We start from the raw sequence: 23,523 nt of genomic DNA, 5'->3' as shown, positions 1-23,523 counted from the left end.
ACCGGCAGCAGTGGTGCCGGGAGTTTTCTTAAGGAACATGTTTTCAGTAAGAGGTAGGCGCAAAGTCAGACCAGTCATCACCCTCAGGGCGCTGAATGCCTTTCTGCTATACAGGCATTTCAAGATGGTGGGAATCCATCTGCTGAGGAACATACTCCATTAAGGGAATTGACTAGCATGAGTAGACCTCAGGGTGCTTACCTCAGAATCAGCATCAATTATTCCAGTTCCTCTTGAGAGGACATATATTTTATAAGTTTCCCGTTTGGGCTGTCATTGGCTCCTTGGTGCTTTACCAAGCTGCTGAAGCCAGTGATTGGACATCTCAGGGAGCAAGGAATCAGATTCATTATATACCTGGACAACATATGTCTAATGTGTCAGGACAGGGGACTGCTCTTGAGCAGGTGAGGATCACGACCGACTTACTGCAAGAGTTGGGGTTTCTGATTAACTGGGAGTTGTCGGAATCAATCCCAGTTCAGTCAATGGAATTTCTAGGCTTCATTGTCGTCACAGAACAGGGACCCCGCAGATTTCCCTTAGAGAAAGTGTACTCCATCAAGAAAGAAATAAAGGCCATGATGGCAAAAGACTCGATATCTCTGAGGGGACTAGCCAGGCTAGTAGGCCATCTATCATCATCAATTCACGCTATATTTCATTATCGAGCGTTAAAATGCCTAAAAATACAATCCCTCAAACAGGGATTGCCATACAAGCAGAGAGTTCCCATTTCGCAAGAGGCAAAGATGGAACTGTAGTGGTGGTATCCCCAGATGGAGGCCTGGAATGCGAGGGCGATATTTCGATCGCCCTGGACCTCATTATCGAGTCGGATGCCAGCCGATGAGGGATGGGGAGCCCGGTGTGGCGATTTGACAACAGGAGGGAGCTGGTCAGAGGAGGAGATAACCCTCCACATCAACTGTCTCGAACTGCTGGCAGGATCATTCGCAGTAAAATGCTGGACCCAAGGAAAGACCAAATGTTCCATACTTCTCAAGATGGACAGTGTTTCCATGGTCAGGTATATCAATCACCTGGGCAGGACGAAATCCAGGATACTAGCAGATTTTTGGCATTTATGCCTTCAAAGGAGAGTCATCATAACAGCAGAGCATCTGCCGGAAGTCCAAAACCAGGTGGCAGATTGGAATTCGAGACACCTGAGGGACTACAGTGATTGGCAGCTGGACGAGACAGTGTTCCAAGAGATCATGTTTCGGAGGAGCTGGCATAATTCTTCAGCTGGAGAACAGATCTGGAAGCAGCTGCGACGGATGCCTTTCTCCAGGTCTGGGGCCCAGCCACAGAATACTCTTTCCCTCCATTCGCCATGACACCGCAAATACTTGCACAAGTAAGGTGACAGAAAGCGAGAGTTATACTAGTGACTCACGAATGTAGAGGTCAGGCATGGTTCCCAGACCTGTTAGAGACGTTGTACATTGTACCAATCTTACTGCCCCGGATATAGTATATCGTGCGGGGACCAGCAGGAGAGTACCACCCTCTGGTTTGGATAGGGAGCCTGAACCTAGTAGGGTGGGTGATTTCAAGAGAACCTGGATTAAGCCAGGACTTTCAGGAGAGGCTCAAAAATTAATCGGAGAATCCTGGCTCAGGGTCTATGTCAAATAATTGGTGCATGGAGAGGGATGTACATCCCGTTCTAACAGATGTAGTCCATGTAGTGAACTTTTTAGCCATTCTGGCGGCATGGGGTTAAGCATACCGAACAATCAACAAATATTTTGGGACATGAGAGAGTAGAAGGTAACCTTATAGGGGAACATCCACTAGTATGTAGATTGATCAAAGGGATAAAAAGCATGAAACTACCAGCTACGAAATATTCACATCTGTGGGACGTTAGTGAAGTGTTGAGGTTATTTGAGGTATGGCCTGACAACAAAAACCTATCCAGGAAGGCTTTATGGCCAAAACTGACTACCCTACTCTGCCTAATTTCATGCAAGAGGGCCTCGGATGTCAGGGCTTTAGAGGGGGCCAGCAAGTCCTTTTCGCCAATAGGCATAACTTTCTTCATAACAAGAAGGACAAAGACAGGGATCAAAATGTCGATTACGCAGCATTTCCAGATCGGCCGAAACTATGTCCGGTCTCATGTCTGAAGGTATACGAAAACATGTCAGCACAGTTCAGACCTGCAGGGGAGTCACAGTTATTAATATCTGTGAGGAAACCTTTTACAGCGGTGTCTACAGTTACCCTAGCAAGGTGGGCAAAATGGTATATGAGTCGGGCCGGCATCGATGTAGAACAATTCAGAGCACATTCAATTAGGGGTGCCATGGCATCCACAGCATTCAAGATGGGGGCACATTTCGAGGGCATTTTGAAGGCCGCTGACTGGTCAAACGAGTTGACTTTTAAGAACTTTTATTTTCGACCAATCAACCAGGTGTCTGCGGCGGTGGCAAGTAAGCTTTAAACAAGCATAATCCGAGGCTCCGGGTCTTGACATAGAATACAGATTTTCTATAATATCGTAATAGAAAGTCATGATTCTATTAAAGACACGGAGGCGAAGGATTATCCCACCCTAACAATCACGAAGATAGGCTCTCATGATTTGAATGGAAAGGACAGATTATGGTGAAACATTGTTTACATGTCTGATATGTATTCATGCGATTGCCCACCCAGTCAGCGGTTGTTTTGAATAGTACTGTTTATGTCTTGGCAGGTGCAGAGCCCATAGCGTCAGGATCATGAAGACTAGGTGATATTTCAGTTGATACTCAGGCGTTAACCGGTTGTGACGCAAGTTTCAGTTCTGGATCAGCTAAAGAAAGAGGAAGCAGGAAGGAAGTCAGGGGATGTTATACCGGACTAAGGACTGTGATTGGGTATATGAAGTCAGGTGGAAACGAACCAATTAACAACAAACTACAAAATCTATTATTTTCATGGGCATTGTAGTTCTTTTGACTGTTGTTATTGTGTGATGTTTTTTGTATTGGCTGCTCGAGAAGTAATGAGCATAATTCTTCGCCTCTGTGTCTTTTATAGAATCATGACTTCCTATTACGATGGTATTGAAAATCTGCATTTCCCTACAGTGTCATCGCTCTGCTGATTACTATTTGTGAAGCTTACAAAATCTTATCTCTTCTGTAAAGAGGGCAGGAATTTGAGAAGAGTTTGCCAACAGTCTGGTGTTGCTTTAAGTTGCAACGTGGCTCAAATTATGACACTTTAATTATTTTGTATGTTTATATTAATTTACTGTACCAATAAACAGAATCACAATATACGGCGGTGTCTTCCATGCGTAATTTTAATTTAATTGTTTCCACTAAGTGGGGGCTAATGCGCAGTGAAAACATGTTTAATGTATTATTCTACAGACAACATGCTGAATACTACTACATCATTCCAAGAAAAGGGTTACGTTTTTTAAAGTTGTCTCTGTTTCTGACTTTATTTTGCAGATTTTCGTGTTCTTAGCAGCTATGTGTATTATCCTGGCGATTGGGAACAGCATTTGGGAATCCTACACAGGCTACTATTTCCAAGTTTACCTCCCCTGGTTAGAGACAGTCAAGAACTCTGCCTTTTCCGGGTTCCTGATGTTCTGGTCCTACGTCATCATTCTGAATACCGTCGTGCCGATTTCCCTCTACGTCAGGTATGCGACGCTCCGTTTCCTTTCTAGAGCAATGGAAATAGGACATGGCTGAGTTTCTGTTCATGGGAACAGAAAACTGTTTCAAGCTGCTGCCCCCTGCTGTTCATACCATAAACCTCACTCAAGGCACGCAAATGAAAGGTTGCAAACTAGAACAGGCTAACAGAACAATTTTTTGGTTTGGCTCAGAGGGTAGCCAGTGATAGCGATCTGTTTGAGAAAAAAAGTGTTTAAATGACTTTGTTTTGAAAGTCTGCAGTTTGATCGTGCACTTTTGGTAGAGATGAATTAAATCCTTTTTGTTTTATTTGGAACGGTGTAAAACCCGGAACAGGCCGGAACGTAGTTTTTGGGCAGTAATGGGTTAATGACAGCATATTGGTGCACCTTTCTCATTTCAAAATGTTCTTCATGTGTGTTTGCATCATTGTCAGGTGATTTTTGCTGCCATTTTATATGTTATGGTACTGTTCCGGCCCGTGCCGGCCCGTTCCGGCGCATTCCGGGTTTTACACACACCCGTTTTATTCTGGGCAGTGCACCAATGCCCCCTCCCTATCCCACGTCGGCCCGAGCCCCCTACACCATATATACATATAATGTAAATGGTCAATTTGAGCAAAAGTGCGTGACCAAACTGTAGAGTTTCAAAAGGAAGTCTGTTGAACTATGGGTAACCAAATCAAACAATAGGTATGCAAAGTACGTATGGCGCTTTCCTCTGGCCTTGGTGGAGGGATTCGTATATGGCAGTTGCATGACCAATAGCACATTCTCTGTTATCTAAATTCTTGTCACAATCAGGTCATTTAACGCTTTCCTTTCTGCCTGCAAAAACAGTTGTCTGAAACATAATGAGTAATTGCAGCCATTCAACTGCTCCTTATCTCGATTCTCAGCATATTTCGGTGTTTTACAACAGCCCTTTCTGACTGCAAAATCATCTGTTTGAAAATGAATGGCTTTCCTCTATTCTATTCTATTTAATTTTTATAAAGCGCTAAAATGCCCACAGACCTCAAAGCGCTGTGGTATTGTCCTGGCATACTGGTGAATGCAATTCATCAGAACTGGGGGCTCCCTATCTATCAATTAGTGCTGCATTCTTGGCTCAATTATAACAGTTGTTCTTTCATTGGTCAATTTTCTTCCTTGAAAACAAAAGAATTTCTTTGCTTGGACCGTCCATCCTCAGAGCTATGTCTACAACATAAATAGCAGCCATTTAATAACCTCCAGACTATAAACATAATTGGCAGACATTTCATTTGTAGTTTTTTTTATTTGTGAAACTTCAGCCATGCTGTTTCACAGCTTAAAAGAATGATCTATAATTACTTTGAACAGCATGAGAGGTTCCTTATAGGTTTACCCCCCACAGTGGGGGGGCTTTACCACCTTGTAATGGCACTGGGGTTCCCATTAAGGCCCTCTCTTCGATTGGGCCTGTAACTTGGGTTCCGAGCGACTTCCATGCATGAAAACCTCCACCTTCGGGATAAAGTGCTACTTTAAAGGGAATAAAATATGGTCAGTGCAGAACATCTAGGAATCAAACCGAGCCCTTGAAGGATTTCCCCGGCTCTAGATGTGGAGATGATGAGGATCTCCACGGATCCTGCCAAAGTCTGGCTCTCAGGTGGCAGCCATCGACCTCTATATTAACTCTTTATTTGTGTTGCCATGCTTTCTCTTGCTTTTAAACCAGTGTAGAGATCATACGGTTGGGCAACAGCTTCTACATTAACTGGGACCGGAAGATGTACTACGCAAAGAAGGACACGCCGGCGGAGGCGCGCACCACCACGCTCAACGAGGAGCTGGGCCAGATCAAATACATCTTCTCCGACAAGACAGGAACACTCACGCAAAACATCATGACCTTCAACAAGTGCTCCATTAATGGCAAATCCTACGGTAGGTAATGAAACAGTCATTTCTCTTCTTTATAATGAGACCTGGGACTGGAGATGGTTGCTCTTTTTTTTAGGTTACAATGATGACAGTTAATTTTCCCAGTTCATCACCAGTTTCAAGCGGTGCCAGGCCGCTGTATTCGAAAGAATCGTTTCTCTAGGCGTTCAAAATAGTTGGAAACTTTCTGGGCTAGTCTGATATTTCTACATACGTGTTAGAAAATGGGTTTATAATGATCACCTTTATATGAGTTAGCCAAGCACAGTTTCAGCAGGTCTGCAAACGAAGACTCTCCTAATAATTTGCAATTAAAGGACATTTTGTTGCTCCATTAAATATATTTTATCTGCTGTTAAGATGGCCTGGAATCCCCACTTTAAGCAGAAATGGGAGGCCGGGAAATCCCACACTGAGTAACGGAAATAGTCAAAGTGAAAGGTAACACCTGCTTTGTTAACAATCCAACATAAAGCAGGAACAGCATACAAGCAATAGAGTCTCCGCTCTCGGAGGTTCTCATACAAAGCAACGGATTATGAATAAAAACACGTCACTTCTGACGTCATACTACAATCTTGGTCACAAAAACCTACGGGGGAAAGGGATTGATTAAGGGAATTGGCTATGTATGTATAAGGGAATTGGCTATGCATGTATTACATAGGGGTTAGTCTTCTTTTTGGATGTTACCTATCTGATGGCTTCACCTGTTAATAGTGACTACATGTCATTGGTTAACACAACATGTACTGGGCGCTTAGCATTGAGGGTTTTCATTGGTTGGCATCTTTATGACCAACCTTGAGAAATTGACATGTTGTCAACATACGCCAGAGGAGTGGGGGAGAGAGCCCTAGGAACTGCTTTCCTTTCAATTAAAAAAGATAAATTTGCTTATTCCTAGGCCATGAGCCAGTGCGACCTCCTTGTAGTTAACCTTGTAAGGCGCCTCTTTTCTGAGAATATGTGGGGAGTCGAGGCAGGTGTCCTATCTGTGTACGAGGCTAATAAATATACAGTGCTCTTGAATTATGGGTCACCTGTAAGAAGACTGTGTATTGAATAATATCACCCTGCATTTACTGAGATTTTAGCTAATATAAGTGTGATTGTTATTACTTTCTCGACCACTAGTGACGTAGTCGAACCGTTCCTTACGAAGGTTTTAGATTATAATTATTCTGCACCTCGCGTTCAAAGGCTAAATTAATTTTAGGAAAATATGTTTTGTGCCATGGGAATTATTATCTCGTGTTCTCTCCAAGCTGTCCAAACGCTTTTATCAGTAACCTTGGCTGGGTCCGTGAAGCTACTTTCTGTGCCATGCAAATGCCTGAAGTTCAGTGATTTCAGCAGGTTCATGAAGCCTCGATGCCTTTCATTCATTTTAATGCGTGCTGCAGCTTCCATGTTGAAGAAGATGGCTGTTCAGTACTGTTGCGTTTCTATATTAGTGAGTTATATACATGTTCATATTTGACCAAGTGTCTGTGTTTATTTTTATTTTTATTTATTGCATGTGTATATAGCACCTATGCACAATACGTTTCCAGGCACCACAAGGCCGAGGCGGGGGGCAAGGGAAAAACAAACAGTAAAGGCCCTACTTGGTCTTCTGAAATTCAGATTGTGCAAGTGCAGCAGCAAGAAGTGCAAAGGGTCGGAGGACAGGGAGAGATGGGGGAGGCGGGGACAGGAGGGCCCCAGGGATAGGCAAGTGTTATGGGGAACCCTGGGGGGCAAGTGCTATCGGGAGCACATTAGGGTAAGTGCTGTGGGGAGCCCATGGGGGCAAGTGCTGTGAGGAGCCCAGAGAGCAAGTGCTGAGGGGAAGAACGGGGAACACCCACTAGTGCAGGGTAAGGGGTGGACCGTACTCAAGGGCGAGTGCCAACCATACAGGCTGGTCCTGGCGAGTGCATATTTGCTTTGTGTCTATTGCATGCATGTATTTTATCTCACTGTGAGATTGTTCGTTCTCAACATCTTTAGTTATTTTAAGTCAATTTCCTGCTGCACCAGCCTGGGATAAAGGCGGTATGGTCGTATCAATGAGTAATGTTTCTCACCTGTGCGATATTGGGGTAGGGCAGGGGCTCTGATGCTGGAAATGCATTGGAAGGACAGGGCCTCCTTGTCCTTGTCCTCTACCTCTACGTAAACTGTGTGTTCTGCTTAATATCTGCACATGAGTCCAGTTTGGATCCCAGGCAGTGCAGCTCTTCATTCTTACCTTTTGGCGTAGTGTTCCCCTTGGTATTTACTTACAGCATGCATGGGTAGGGGTACAACCGTGTACCCCTAGTGTATATTTCTGAGCACCTGTTAGTTGCCCACAGAGCAGGGTATGGGCTGGTGGCAGCTACATGCTGTCTTGACAGTAACTCTGGGGATCCTCCATTTTTGGGATACCCAGGCCCTTCCATAGGATTGAATGGCTTCCTATGCGAAGGCAAGATGGCCACTGGTGGCCTCTTGGTTTATTTTGCCTTTCCCCCTTGTTTCCCAAAGTCAGAGAAGCCACGGCTCAGTCCCTTTCCCCTGGTTGTTGGGCGGAAGGACCACATATGGCTCTGGGGCTGCCTCCTGCCAGACTGGATGGAGCCTTCCCAGGGGCTGCTTGTTGTGTGTACACACTTGGGGTGGAGCCTACCTGAATGGTAATATGTTTTCTGTGTTGTGTGTGTCTGGTTTTGGTTGTGTGACTTAATGCCTGAGCCAGTCCTGGCTGAAACTGGAATGAATGCAGTGTGGGGCATTGACAGGCTGGGGAGTAGCCCCCAATCCACATCCTATGTTGTGTGTTTCTGGTGAATAGCCTGACTGTGACTCTGATTGGCTGCTGCCTGTATGAATGCACTTGTGTGTGATTGGCTGACTGAACCTGGCTTAGGCCGAGTGAATGGGAAATGTTTAGTATAGCAGGGAGCCTCGAACTCACCTCCTTGTCAGAAGCTGTAACAGGAAACCTGAAGCTGAAGTCATCTTAAGCTTGAAGCCTGGAATCCAGCTGGAGGAAGAGGTCTGCAGCTGCAAATCTACAAGCAATCAAAACGATGCTGTGCTGGCCCAAGGACTAAACCAGAGAGGACCTTGATAGGTGACCTCTTCCGTGCTACAATGGAACATCGTGCAACTTCTCCTCTTCACCCGAAGTATCCTGGAAGCCAGACCTGTGTGCCTGCCCTCCTCAGAAGGGATATTCTTGGGTCCAGAAGAAGAGTGCCTGAACCTCTTTTAGCCAAGAAGTTCATCTCTGCCACCCATGGTCCGGAGGAGTGTTTGTGACCGCTGAAAGTCAGGTTGCTGAGTATCGCCCAGAAGAGGGGGTACACTGGCATAGTGCTGCTTGACACCTCGCACTGGGAAAGTTCCAAATCTTTGAAGAATCATTCAAGGACAACCCTGTGATGACACCTGTCCCCTTTTCCACGCCGGAGAAGGTTCAGGGTTGCTGCCTGCAGTAGAGTGTCTGCCAGTGGGTTTCCGGCCACCAAATTCCAAAGACTGGGTTCCGAGTGTCCAGACCTGGTGATGGTTTGCAGTCCAGTCCAGGGGTCATGTTGACATTGCCAAAAGCCATCCGGAGGTCCGTGCTGTGGCTGCAGCACCGTAGAACAGAAAGGCGCTAAACTGCGAGATCTCGAAACCCGACACCTACTTCTGCCACTGCACCCTTCACACCGCAAGTCATCCAAGGCCAACAAGGGTCTTATCTTCTTCAGCCAGGCCCTGTCGGGGTGTCACATCGAGTTTCACCTTCATGGCACATCTACAGCTGGAGTAACGACCCGCCACAGAAGAGCACCTCAAAGACCAAAAGTGCTGCCTTTCGGACACTGTTTGGTTCCTCTCTTTTTCTCGACATCGACATCCCAATGACTCCTTCCAAGGGGAGGGATCCATCTTCAAGCGGTCTCGTTGAGTAAGGCCCAGAAGCTCCACCACTCTGCCTGCCAAGGCACCCAAGGTACTGTGACGAGGGAGAGCATCTTCCATCCTCAGGAATCATCCAGGGGTCCCAGATTCGTCTTGTATTCCGTTCTCCTGTGACTTCCCAGGTACTTTGGGGAAGTGGGTCCTGTAGAAAAAGCAGAGCATTTTGGAACATATTTGGACTGGGTTGTAATATACACGATAAAGTACACCTTAACTTTTCCCTTACAGGTTGCCCGGTAGGTGGGGAAGGAGGGGATCCTCACACAGTTGCCTACTTTAAAGAAAGGCTTCTGTCAATGTTCCTTATCTAACCTGCCTTTTACAGTAATATCTATGCCATTATCCATTGCTTTATGATTCCTATGCTTTTTAATAACTGTCATCAGTTGGTGCATTCTGAATCGAATCTAAAGTATATTGTGGTACCACATAGATGTGTATATATTTATCATTATTAGGATAATGTTGCCTGAGTACAAAGTGGTTTTTTTATTGATATATATGTTTATCTGAACCTTATTTTATATGAAACATCTGAGGTAGCTCATGGCAAAGTGTGTGGACATTCCTTTGTGGGGGCCTGGGGATTCACTGTACCTAATAACCAGCCTGCATCACCTCCTGAGAGTCTCAGCCTGGCTGCTCATCCAACGTTACCAATTGAGAGTCTTGGCTGGGGTGCTCTGTGCCTCTACCCCAACTGTATAAGGGGCAGAAATACAGGTCCCCCTCCAGTTTTTACAGGGGCCGCAGCTATGAATGACATATTCATCTGCCTGGCAAAAATTGGCTTTACAAACAAAGCTCTTTTAAAGAGTTCTGTATTTGAATGTTACAAGGGTGACAAATAGCATGACTTTTGGCAGTATTAGGTTCATGGCAATCTATTGAAATTTTGTTAGAAGAATCTGAAATGTAAATACACAGAAACTGTCATAAATTGTTTAAGTAATATGTATAGTGTTACAAAACGTTTTTCGTGATGTATTGATGGTTGTATACAGTGTGGAGGGTTCAATGTAGACGAATGCACTATAAAATGCATTTTAAAACCTGGTCAGCATTTTCCTTTCAATCTCCTCTTTCACGCAGTCAAGTCTTCCTAGCCCTGCCTCATTGAAGTTGTTGCGAGCTCTCACCTCTCCCCATCAATGACACAAGCCCCCCCTTCCCTTGTCCCCAGTTCTCTAGACCGAGCCAGCTACTTCTCTACAGTCGAACATGCTAACCTCCCCCCCGCTCTTTCCTAGCTCCAAGAAAAGGGAAACTGACAATTTCCAACAACCAGTCAAATGCCCAAACTCCAGCTGACAATTCGTTTTTTGAAAAATAGTTTCTGCTGATAGGCCCCCAAGCCAACCTTGTCAGAGAGCGAGTGCTCCCAGGCTGGAAATGGTCCAAGAGGCACCTTTCCAGTTGCTTTCCTGGAATCTTAATCTTCCCTCTGCACCTTCTTTTCTAATAATTCTTTCAGACTTATTTATTCCTTGGAGCTTGCAGTTTTTATAAAACCTCTTCATTCTGCTGAAAACTCAAAGCCTGGTTCTTCACCTCCAATGCATAGCCTTCTGTGCCTCACAGCTCACATGATCTTCCATATACAATATGCTTCTGTGAATACATCTGCTATCCCTCATTTGCAAATTACCCACGTGAATACGTTTTTATATGTAAATATTATTGATTTTCTACCAAGAGGAAGAATGTATCTGTAAATATCTTATGTCTTTAAATTTGCTTAACATGATTATGTTATCTATTGTTGCCTGTGGTAACCCCTTGTAATGTGTATTGTGTATTACCTGCTCTCCAGCGCCCAGATACCTAAGGGTTTGGCGTGCGCTACAAATGTTAAATAAATTAATAAATAAATAAATATCTTTTTGAAGCAATCTCGACGGACCTTTTAATGCATGCAAGCATCCACAAAAGTGGAGCACACAGCCGGATTACGCGCTTTGCTAAGAGGGAATAAATACTGCCATACTCAGTTACCGTCACCTCATGCGGTAATTACTGGATGCCAGGAAAGCTTCACACGATACAAGGCTGTGCGGTCCTTCCCTTATTCACCATGTTGGAGTCCTCAAGAAACTGTGGTAATTATGAGACCCAGCAATTACAGCATGCAGTGCTACATTTGTGTGGCAGTAATTACCTCCACAAAAAAGCAGCCGGTAATAGGAGTTTCAGAAACGAAACTCGGAATTTACCTGAGTGGTAAAACACCCGCTAATGGTAATTACCCGGTCATTTTCTACTACTACTGTCAAACTCATAATCAGGCCCATAGCGAACGTGTTGAAGCATCCCATTGGCCACATAAACTGCTAATGGCATTTTCCACTAATCCCATTTAGTGCAGAAAATCTAATGGAAAGAAAGAGAAGCAAGACCTATATTTGTATAACGTATAGTGCCAACTCCTTGGCCCTCATTACGACCCTGGCGGAATTCGGAAAACGATGGCGGAAATGCAATACCGCCATCGAATAGCGCTCGGTGCGACTATGACCCGTCACCGCAAAGTACGATGCCATTAGCGACACCGTAGTGAACGCCAACGCTAACTGCACCAGGCACGCGCGCGCCATGCCAAACCGTAAACACCACCATGGCGCAACGGTACGCCAATTCCGACCCTAGCGGACATGTACCTAACGCCATCAAGCATGGCGGAATGCACCATTCCGCCATGGTGAGAAGTACGGCATCGCGAATCAACCGTAAACGGCCCCACTGAGTGCCCGTACACCGCTCCCTGCCCACAAAGTACAACTCCCCATAGGTGCAACGAAGCCACAATGCAACCAGTGAAATGTACAAGTCACCCATGCATGCCAACGAACAATAGAAACACAACAGGGGCCAATGGGAGCTGCAGGGCACAGATGGCACGAATACAGAAGCCATCCCAATGGACATGACCACAGTCCCCCACCAAGAAACGCACGCAAACACAGGCACCTGTGACCAGCAATATTCCGAAAATCACATCATTCCACCAGTCCACCTGGCTGACCGGCATCTGTTATACAAAACCCAATCCCCCGCCCCTGAGCATGACAACATTCAAACTGTCATATTGGCAGCCCCCATCCCTGACCTCACGGGCTTCGTAGGCAGACGCGCCCAGTACAGTACCACGCAACTAAACTCCGAAGCTGGAACCCAGTGCAGATCTCCTCACAATACATCGCCCCCCAAATAGGCATATGCCACATCACTTGCAAAGAAGAACGCTACACGGGCCAAATCAGAATAGAAATTTAATGCACATCAAAATCACCAAGCCCATACAGCCATCAGGCCATGAACTCCAAAACACATTTCACCATTGTGGGCTGCATCCGCAAGAAATGACCAGCCACTACTTGTGTGACGCCCTGTTCCCTCATGGTACACAGAGCCACATTCACGTACGAAAAGGCAACATGGAAGCGCACAGAACCGCAGGGCCGTCCCAATGGGGAGGCACTAGTCCAGCTGAAAGGCCGAAATGTTGCTCCGAGCTACCAGTACTGCGTAAGGGCATGTGGCCCATTGGCGATCGTCCCATAAGATCGTAATGCTGCTCCACTGATTAACACGAAGCAGCAGGTGTCGGGAGTAAAACCCATCTGCAGGAGTGGCATACAGATGGCAGTGGCAAAAGGGGAGGAGATACCTGTCAACCAAAAGAAAAGAAAAAGAACAGAATGGCCATCAGTACTACATTCCAACAACTCACTGCAATGATCACACTAAATCCACAGCCACATGCATGCTAGCCCACTCCAAAGGTCCATCACCACCCAAAAACCACTTGCGACTCATAACTATCTATATCGAGGTGTAAACACCATCACAAACGAGTGTACCTGTGCATGCGCCTGTGAAAACAGAATCCATCTGATGGGATTGGTAACGTGCATGGACACAAGTGTCTGAGGGCGCGTCGAGACAGGGAGGGCTCAACAAGGCCAGATAGACGAAGGTCCCACTATGGCAGCCCTGCATCACATAGCGTAGGGGAGGCGGATAGATCCCAAGAAGCCCTGTACATGGCAAACTCTGTATCAAATCACCTGCCCATGCATCCATTCATCATTCCCTCATCCCGGGATTAAAACGCCTGAATATTTACTCACATAACATTAGAAATATCCATTGAGTCTGTGCGTTATGCAGCCTGCAAAATCCACAGTGCCCCAGCCCGTAATTCCAGTGTAGTGAAGTAACATGTATTTGGGAACGTCCTGCCTTATCGTCCACTACGCTATTGCGCATCCCATACTATTCATATCAATCATTGCATTCTCGCCATGGCCCCTGTCCCAAGGACATTGAACAATAGAACGTTATATTTGCAGTCAGACCTGTGGGCATCTCCTCGCCGCTAGCTGAAAACCGAAAGCGCCGCCCTTCGAATTCCTCATTTGCAACATCACGTCGAAGAGGCATCTGTGGCCGTTTGAAAACACTAATTAATCCATCGAGTGCGGCTGTGTGTGAAAATGGCAACTGCCTTCACCCACGAATGGGACGCCCCGCCCGTCGTTGCAACTCGGTACAGTGATGAATGAGGGCCCACCGTTACTCGAGTACTACGTTCCACTGACCCTTCACAACTCTGTTCGCGACTGCACAGATAGTATGTGAAACAATGGGACCACAGCAGAATGAACATATCAACCAATGTTACACGGCCATCGGGTACAAATACATGATTGCAATAGCAAGATGCCATTCCACGAATTGCAGCGTTGTGCGCGGGACGTGCTCGGCCAAAGGGGAGAGCAGTTTGCACAGGTGGAATGAATCACCACAGGTGGAGGCCATTCAGCCTGAAAACACATAAATTGCACAGCCAGTCTCCTCCCACAACCACACCGAAATGCTACCGGCAGGACTCGCGATGTTGGCCCTGGGGGACCTGATAGCACTGCAAGTACTCCAACTCCAAGAAGAAGACGAACACCAACTACAACCGGCCGCACGGAGGAGACGCAGGAGGAGGAGGAGGCCAAGGCAGGGCCAGCAAGGGCCGCCAGCACAGCCACTACCACCACGCAGGCAGCCCGCAATCCCACGCCTCCGAGCACATCCGTTCAACCTCACTGATGAGCAGATCCACACCCTCTACCGTTTGGACCGGGACACCATAGCCGCCATTGTGGACATGACACAGGCTGACCTTGTCAGCATGATAGATAGCCCAACCGCCATCCCACCCCTACTGAAGGTGGTGTCTGTACTCCACTTCCTGGCCATAGGCACCTACCAGCACACAGTCGGACAGTTGCATGGCATTTCTCAGCCACTGTTCTCACGGACACTATTGCAAGTGCTCGATGCCCTCCTGCAGCACGCAGACGACTACATCTCCCTACCACGCTCGGAGCAGGAAATTACCAACACAAAAGTGGGATTCCATGCACTTGCCGGCATACCGGGTTGCATTGGTGCCATCGACTGCACCCATGTGGAATTGGTCGTCCCACATGCCATGGAGGCCCAGTACCGCAACCGAAAACAATTTCATTCTCTGAATGTACAAATGGTGTGTGACTCCAACAGGATCATTACACATTGTTGTGCCCGATTCCCTGGATCAGCCCATGATTCTATGGTCTTGAGGAACTCTACAATACCACGCTACATGGAGCGACACACAAGGAACAGATCCTGGCTACTCGGTGAGTCTCATTACATGCATGATAATGTGGGGTATGTGATTCGGCAATGACCTGGCAGGAAGGGGGGGGGGTGCGTACGTAGCAATGGCATTCCACATCATACGTTTCTCGTCCACATACAGTTGATGCTGGATATCCACTGAAGAGATGGCTCCTCACACCAGTCCGGAACCCACGGGACCAGCATGAGGAGGACTACAACCATGCCCACTCACGTACCCGTGTAGTCATTGAACAGGCATTCGGCCTACTGAAGGGTCGTTTCCGCTGCCTCAGCAGGTCTGGCGGGGCACTCCTGTACCGCCATGAGAAGGTTGCAAAGATGGTGATGGCATGTGTCATGCTCCACAACATGTGCGTACGTAGAAATGTGCCCATGCCCCCTGACGCAGAACTGCAAGCACCTGATGATGGTCATGATGAGGGTGGGGATGTGGCAGCACCTCAAGGAGTCTGCGAGGCACCGGAGGCCCGTGACATTCGTCAGCATCTCATTGATGTATGCTTCTAGCACTCACGCCTGGTGGCTGATACATGGACACGGGACTCGTGGCACTGTGTGTGTCTGGGACATGCACAATATGGACTGTACGCCTATGATGGCCTAGTACACAAAGATCAATGTCCACACATCTCATTGGTTGATCGTGCACTTTTTATGGCATATGTGATATCATGTTGTACACCCTATCGACCCGCCACCCAAGTGAGCCCAACACACCCCCTCCACCCTCCCACCTCCCCCCGAACACCAGTGTCCAAAGATGCTCATTGTCAGTGGGCAGTCGCTATTGCAAGCCCCCTCTGCGGGTATCAGGGGCACCCCTGCCTGTGGAGCGCAGGTTCCTCCCAGATCTACGTTGGGGGCTGCCCTGGACGGAACTTGCAACGGATGATGTCTCTGCCTGCTCACGTCCATGCATGTCCCTAAGGGTTTGCGAGAGCTCAGTGAGCACACGGCGCACTGCGGCAAGTTCGGCGCATACGTCCTTGGACGTCGCATGCAGTTCCCCCCTCAGGCTCTCGGTGCTTCTCTCCATTTGTGCCCTTAGTGTCTCTGTACCTCTCTCCATTTCTGCCCTAATTGTCTCAGTTGATGTTTCTATGTCTGCCTTAGTGCCCCCACATTCATCGGCATGGTCCTTGAGGAGCGTGGCCAGTTGCTGCTGTTGCACGATTAACTGGTCGAGGGACTGTTGCCTCTGCTGGGCCATGGCCATTTGCGGGGGTGTCACAGAGGGGCTGTTGTCCTCATGTTGCCCTGCCACAGGGCTTGTGGGGGATGGCCAGTCGTCGTCTTGTGGGTGCCCCTGCGTGGTATCCTCATGTTGTACGGGATGGGACAGACAGGGGGATTGGGACAGGTCATGGATGGATCTGACTTCGACATCCCCGTCTTCTGTGTCGGAGCATGCTGCCATCAATGGGGTGTCACCTATGGTGCTGCTGCCACCGGAGGCAGTGCCTTCTGTGGCATCCGTTGGGGGGACCTGTGGTGGTGGTGTTGTGGGCATGCTGGCTGCTGGGGTGCCTGTTGATGTTCCCTCCTCTGTGCTGCCACCTGATTTGTGCTGCTGCCGTGTCTTGATGCGTGCAGCTGAGGTGGAGGGTCTTTGGCCGTTGGTCTTGGCCCTCTTTGCAGGTGTGCTGGTAGGGGTGTCCTGAAGCTCGTCGTTTGGATCGGACCCTGTGGTGGAGTAAAGGAGGGCGAGGGTTATTGATGGGTCTGTGGGAATTGGAATGGCATTGTATCACATGCATTGGGGTGGTACCTGAGGGTGATTTGGGTCGGGGCCTTGGAGGTGCTTTCATTTGTGTGTGGAGTGAGGGTGCAGTTGTTTGGCAGCCTGCAGTTAGGGTGTGCCTGCTGCACGTGTAGTGCGTGTTTTAGGGGTTTTTAATTATTTATGTATTTATTGTGGGTTTTAACGTGCGCTATCAGGCCGATGTGTGTGGCCGTTCTCCTGGACATGTGTTTCTGTTGCACTATGTGGACGCATGGTACTTCACATGGATGGACTTTGTGGATTTGGCATTGTTTTATTTGGGCCACCTACCTGAATCTTCGGATGTCTGCACTCCTTTCTCCATCCCTCCGACTCCCTCTATGCTCTCCATTCCGATGGTGGAGGCACAGATTTCTTCCCAGGGGGTCAACTTGATGGGTGATTCAGGACCTCCCCCGGTGGCTGTGGCAATGTTGCGGTTGGCAGAGAGTATGCTGCGGACGCTTATCCGCAGGTCGTCCCATCGCTTACGGCATTGCTGTGGGGTGCGGGGTGCGGTCCCCACCGCACTTACCCGCTGTGCCACCAGAGCCCATATGGCCTTCTTGTTTGCAAGTGCCGTCCTGGTCATTTGCGTGCAGAAGACGACGGCAGCATTCTCCTGGAGGGTCTCTGTTAGCACGGTGAGTTCCTCACGGGAGAAGTGGACCTGCCGCTTGCGGTCGCACGCTTTCTTCGCTACTTTTCCCATTTTTCTTGGTTTCGCTAGGGTGGATGACGGGTTGGGGTGTGTCTCAGGGTAGTGATTTTAGTGGTTGTGTGGTTTTAGTGGTTTTATAGGTGTACGGCGGGATGTTTCCCGTTCCGGGCCCATGTTTTAACTTCCGTTTCCGTATATTTCCGGTCACCGTACTTTCCGGTAGGCGCACACTGCGGTGTCCGCTGTGATGGGTGGCGGTATTGCACCTAGGGCGCCGTACGGCGGCGGTGTGGGCCGTTTTGGGTTCATTTCCGCCATCGCGGACTTTGCACTTCCGCCATGCCGTGGTGCTCGTGCCCGATGGGTCGGAATGGGCCGCACTTTGCTCCTTCGTGCAATGGCGGAAACGCTATTTACGCTGTGGCGGTCCGGTCAGTCACTTTCCGCCAGGGTCGTAATGAGGGCCCTTGTCTTTTTTGTCCTAACTTTTACCACACCGACTCACCCACAGCTGCATAGATTGTCCATGTGGTAACCAGGAAAACCAGAGGTGGATGCATGTATTTCACAATCAAGGATACTCTCCAGTGATGTTGGGCTCATGCCTCTATTATGGTCCAATGGCCTGGTCTCATTGGACTCTGGATTCTTCGCTTGTATCATCCATACTAGGGTGTCAACTGCCTGTCCTGGATTATCCACCAACCTTCCCGCCCTGCTCGTTCATTAGTCTCATTCTGTTGTACTCATCGTAGACTTCTTACTCTATATTTGCTTTTTGTCTCTAGGTGATGTGACTGATTTTGCAGGACACAGGATTGAAATTACAGAGGTATGTCAAATTCACTTTGCTTTAGTCTTTCTGTGGAGCAGCGTCGTCTGTGGTTTTCTGTCTGAGAAATATCTTGAATTGCTTCATCAAATCTGGAGCTCATGGAAACTGTGACCTGGTTGGTATGTGGATTGGAAGAAAGGCAGTTTAGAGACCTTTCTAACATTCCAAGATGCCCTTCTTTGCCTCCAGCCAATCAACTTCCAGAGCGCTCTCCTCCCTCTTGGAAAGGGATCATTCCAGTCTCCTGTTAAGACCTCTGTTAAGGAAACAGTGTTTACTTCTGAACATACTCACACTCACTCCAAAAACATTGCTAATAGACAAAACACCCTCCAACCTTATCCACTACTTCCCCTTCCTGGAGTATCTTCTCTGCAGGGCCGAACAATTCCAGTTATCTACCTCCCCAAAATGCATCCTTTTGCCAGTGTCAGTGTAACCACACATTTCCAATTTGACAACATAAAACCTTTGTACTCATTTGTGCTCATGTATCCATCTGTAAATCTCCCACTTACACAATTTGGCAGCCAGAAACTTTGGCTATAGCTGATAAAATAAAATGGGTGACTCCATTTTGCTTCCCCCAGTCATATTGACTGGTTCCCTGAAAGTCCCTTTGTGGTCCTCAAGATCTTGACTCTTCTCTGTTCCCATGTTTACAGCAATGCCCGGCATCCTTGTGTAACAAGATTGAATGTCATTTGCTTATGAGCGTCTTCCGCTCCTTCACTGCCAACCTCTTGCTTACTCAAAAGCCGCCTTGCACTGCCAGAAGAGGGTGACTCTTCTTTGCCCAGGGACTGCCACATCCCCTCTTCTTACAGTTCACTCTGACAATATTATAGCCCCTAGTAGGAAATAAGAGACCTAGCGCTATCGTCTAGCCCTATACACTGTCGTTTTGCCCAGCATGCTAGTATGTGGTCCAGCTACAAGATCTCATTCTCACATGCCTTGAAGACAATACAGAACAGAATATTATGTTTTATGAAGGCACACAATTCCTCAGCTGTTTTCTTCATCACTTTCTTTTAGCACACCGAGAAAGTGGATTTTTCATTCAACCCATTGGCCGACCCGAAGTTTGTGTTCCACGATCACAGCTTGGTGGAGTCCGTGAAGCTGGAAGAACCCACCACGCAGGAGTTCTTCCGATTGCTTGCACTGTGCCACACAGCGATGTCGGAGGAGAAGAAGGAAGGTGGGCACTGTCCTGGTGGGCTTGACTTCCTTAAGTTTCAGTGAAGATGATTTGCTTATTTCTTTGGTCATTATAAGAGTCCGACTGGGGTTTGCTGGTTGGAGACTTGGCGACCTAAACCTAGGTGAATTGTGGATGGTATGGCTGCTCGCAGAGTTCTACATTGCACTTGGGAGAAGGGGAGAGAGCAGAAAGCATTAGGAAGAACCGGCCATTGTAAAAAGATGATGCTTATTTTCTTGGAGCTAAACCGGCAGAGAGACAAATCCCCTTGTGCATTATGCAAACCCAGCTTGCCTCATCTTAGGTCATAGTAGCAGGGCGCCAGATAAGATTTTGTGGCAGGAATACCTCACTCCATGTTTTAGGAAGTTATTGATAAGAAGATTTCTAATTGAGTTAAAAAGTCACTGGAGACTGGGCTATTCTTAACCAAGTAAAAATATATTTTTATTTTAAAAAACATGGGCCTTTTTGTTTCAAGGCATACTTTCTTTGTGCCCAGAATTTACCACCAAAAAAGCTACTTTTTTGATCCCATTGGCCCTTTTGACATCAGATAACCCAACACTAGAGCTCCTCTGTGTGGCATGTGCTACTAATGGCTCTGCCTGAACACGCCAAAACAGCAGTGCAGTCGGCAATAAGGGGTAGGGATAAGCTTTCCTGTTGCTCCCTATTTGTTTGTGTATTTGCCTAAGTGTACTGAGGTATATTTTCTGCGTATCTAGAATGGTGACTACTAGCTCACCCTGGATAGCGGTAGAACCTGGGAAGCATAGTGCTAGTCTTGCTCAGACTAGTTCGACTAACCTTGAAATATCTGACTTGGAACTTTTGAGTAGGAATTGGTGGTGGCCCTCATCACCTCACCATCATCGGCATACTGACACCAGCCTCTCGCTGGAGCATAACTCCCTTTCGGAGCGGAAGTTTCCCCTTGAAGATGACCCAGCTCTTCAATGAGAATGTAGATCCCCTCCCTATTGCAGGTCTTGGCCACTCTGTCTAGACGTCCCCAGTGGTGAACCCTGCTAGACAAAATTCAGGGGTGTTACTTTGATCCCGTCCTTGACCCCAGGAACACATGGATTTGCTAGAGTTGCAGGTGATTAGGATGGCACGTGTTGCCTTTCCTACATCTGTGCAAGACAAGTGTCTATTGGTCCTGACGGACAACGTAGTGGCCATACACTAACTCAACAAAAGAGCTGGTGTGGGGTTGTTGCCTCTGAACAGGGAAGCAATTCAACTGTGGTTCAATGTTCTGAGGAATGGCATGTCTCTGTTTGTTGACCATCTTACTGGAACATAGAACATCATAGCAGATGCCCTGAACAGACGTCTGCCTCCCAAAGTGAGAGCTCTGCCAGAAACCTCTGGAAGAGATCTTTGTCCTTCTGTAGGAATCCTCAAATGGACCTCTTTGCTTCCATTTGTCCTTCACACCATTGTTCCGGGCCTCCTGATTGGTTGGCTCTCTCCCCCCAGTGCTACTTTTAAGAAATATAGTTATTGTTCTTCTTGTTCTATTAATCATTTATCAATACATGCTCAATACTGCGCACTTTAAAGCTGTATTCTAATTCTTAAAACCAATCTTTATACCAAACAGAGATATAAGCATGAAACTCTCAATATTACATCTCAAAAACCTATATTCCATAGCCAACATCACACTATCATTAATATCTAAACCATTGAATCTGAAAGCTAGAAATCCTTGTGATTTCCTGTCATTCATGCTTAGAGGCTGTTTTAGATAAATCAGTCTAAGATTTTATTGATCGGAAAGCTATGAAGGTGGCCCAGAGACTACACAGCTGGACCCACATCTGCAGCCAGCTTAGAGCAGAGACGCAAAGATGGGGGCAGAAGGAGAAGGGATTGGACACAGTGATCATAGTGATAAACTCTTCTCACAGCCAGGGCTCCTCTCTGCGGATTCCCATCTTCTCGCTCCACGAAATAAGAATTTAGTGTGTTATTGAAGACAGTGGACGGCAGACCTAGGAAGGACTTCCCTGTTAAATCTACCCCTTCTCTCCTGCATTCAGGTCAGCTTGTCTACCAAGCCCAGTCTCCTGATGAAGGCGCCCTTGTCACAGCTGCCCGCAACTTTGGCTTTGTGTTCCGCTCCCGCACACCGGAGACGATCACCTTGGTGGAGATGGGGGAAACGAAAACCTACGAGCTGCTGGCCATCCTGGACTTCGACAACGTGCGCAAGAGGATGTCTGTCATAGGTAGGCTGTGTTGCACGTCAGTTCTCGTACTGCATTATGAAACATTTTCACATCCTGGCTGCATCATTAAAAATGTAGTATTTGGTAGAAGTTAGAGAGAATGTGGTTTGGGACTCTATCAGACACCTCAATCAGTTCAGGAGAAACAGACACAGCAGCACTCGGGAAGAGAGTCATACCAAGGATATAGGGACTAGGATGGATGCAGGGTTCTATATGTGGTGCATGCTAATTGAAGTTGCGATCTTTGATGGAATGTTATGGATCCACTCAACCCCTATAGCGCTAACCCGAGAGATGAACTTGAATAGATTCCAAAAATGTCCCGTTCACCTCATATGTGGCTTGAATTGGCCACAGAACTACTTGAAATATAGCCAACGTTGAATTCTTGTAATGAGAGACAAGGCAGAAAGGGAGGTCAGTCTTGCAAACTTGGTAGCGCGGCCACTGGGAGAAGACAGGGAGAACTTGTTTGCAGATATGTATATAGTGTCAACATAGGATGTTATTTAGGGTGGTTTGTGATTCCATTCCTGAAGTCTTGATCCTACTCATCTTCCTGGCTGCCCTTTAGCAATTGATTTTTATGCAAACCTATAACTGAATCTATTACTAACATGATTGCGCGCATTGCCATGATCACCATACAAGATACAGACACTGTAGTCCTCCCCCTGCAGCCCTCTGCATGTCCGGTTCTCCCAGCCACAGTATAGTTAGGACTACGCTACTGTAAATCTTCATTACTTACAAGTATTCTTCATGTTTTTAATTCCTTCATCATCCTGGTACTTGCACGTCTCATTGAGGTAAGGGTACCCACCAAACAGGCATCCCTGCTGCTCAAACCACCAAGAATCAAAACTTCTTGGTCAGGTGAACAACTCCCCGCCCGCCCCTGCGCAGCCACCTGAGGTCCACCTATCGCCTATCCATAAGTCATCCTGTGTAAATTACCTAGCAACATGGGATTGATGTGAGCAAACCTCTTGGGAGTAAGAAGAGGCCTGTAAGGACTTTTGCAAAGTAGGTAGAATCAGGCATTTCTAAGGTTACTGATCTAGCCTTACCTTACATATCTTGAGGATATTTTTAAGCGGTATGCTTTGCACTGGTCAACATGAAGAACAACACACATCAGACTGCTTCTAACCAAATCTATATTTAATGAAAGAAGTGTTACAAATCAGACATGAATCCTTTGGAGATGCAGAACTGTCACGGGAATCTCTTAACCCGCATCCAGGTATTCCCTCCCTACCATGACCAGCCTGTAATGGGAAACAGAGGTGGGAAGTGCAGCTCAAGTATCTGGAGTATGGATGGCTTTGATGGAGGCCCTACCCCACTGCACACTAGGAAGTGGCCATGCCTCGGCTGGATGTATTGACCCACAAGTCAGGCCGGCCTTATCCAAAGCAGCCCATCCAAAAGGCCATAGAAATCACACTTTAGGCACCATCAGTATTGAGGGGCTTCTGTCCTTGCCTTCCTCTGCTCTCGGGGGTCTTGGTTTTCACAGGGGATCCATGGAGGAAAAAAAGAAGGCTGAATGACCGCCTGTTGCAGAGGACATGCTAAACATATCTTGGGGATATACCTCAGACCCACCTGAG

At 47.3% G+C, this 23,523-nt stretch overlaps 1 protein-coding gene across 1 annotated transcript in view; it reads left to right on the top strand.

Annotated features, from left to right (window-relative positions):
* Window positions 1–23,523, top strand: part of LOC138511251 (phospholipid-transporting ATPase ID-like) — a 668,434-nt gene that overhangs the window by 483,043 nt on the left and 161,868 nt on the right. Inside the window, exons 12-16 of the mRNA XM_069626794.1 lie at window positions 3,462–3,658; window positions 5,367–5,575; window positions 18,408–18,451; window positions 19,493–19,658; window positions 21,716–21,904. Of these exons, the coding sequence (XP_069482895.1) occupies window positions 3,462–3,658; window positions 5,367–5,575; window positions 18,408–18,451; window positions 19,493–19,658; window positions 21,716–21,904 (805 nt within the window). The remainder of the gene's footprint in view (window positions 1–3,461; window positions 3,659–5,366; window positions 5,576–18,407; window positions 18,452–19,492; window positions 19,659–21,715; window positions 21,905–23,523) is intronic.

This window comes from Ambystoma mexicanum, chromosome 6p (assembly GCF_040938575.1).
Source record: "Ambystoma mexicanum isolate Mex_15411 chromosome 6p, UKY_AmexF1_1, whole genome shotgun sequence".
NCBI classification, from domain to species: Eukaryota; Metazoa; Chordata; class Amphibia; order Caudata; family Ambystomatidae; genus Ambystoma; species Ambystoma mexicanum.
The sequence above is the reverse complement of the archived record's forward strand: the minus strand, read 5'-3'. Positions and strand labels throughout refer to the sequence as shown.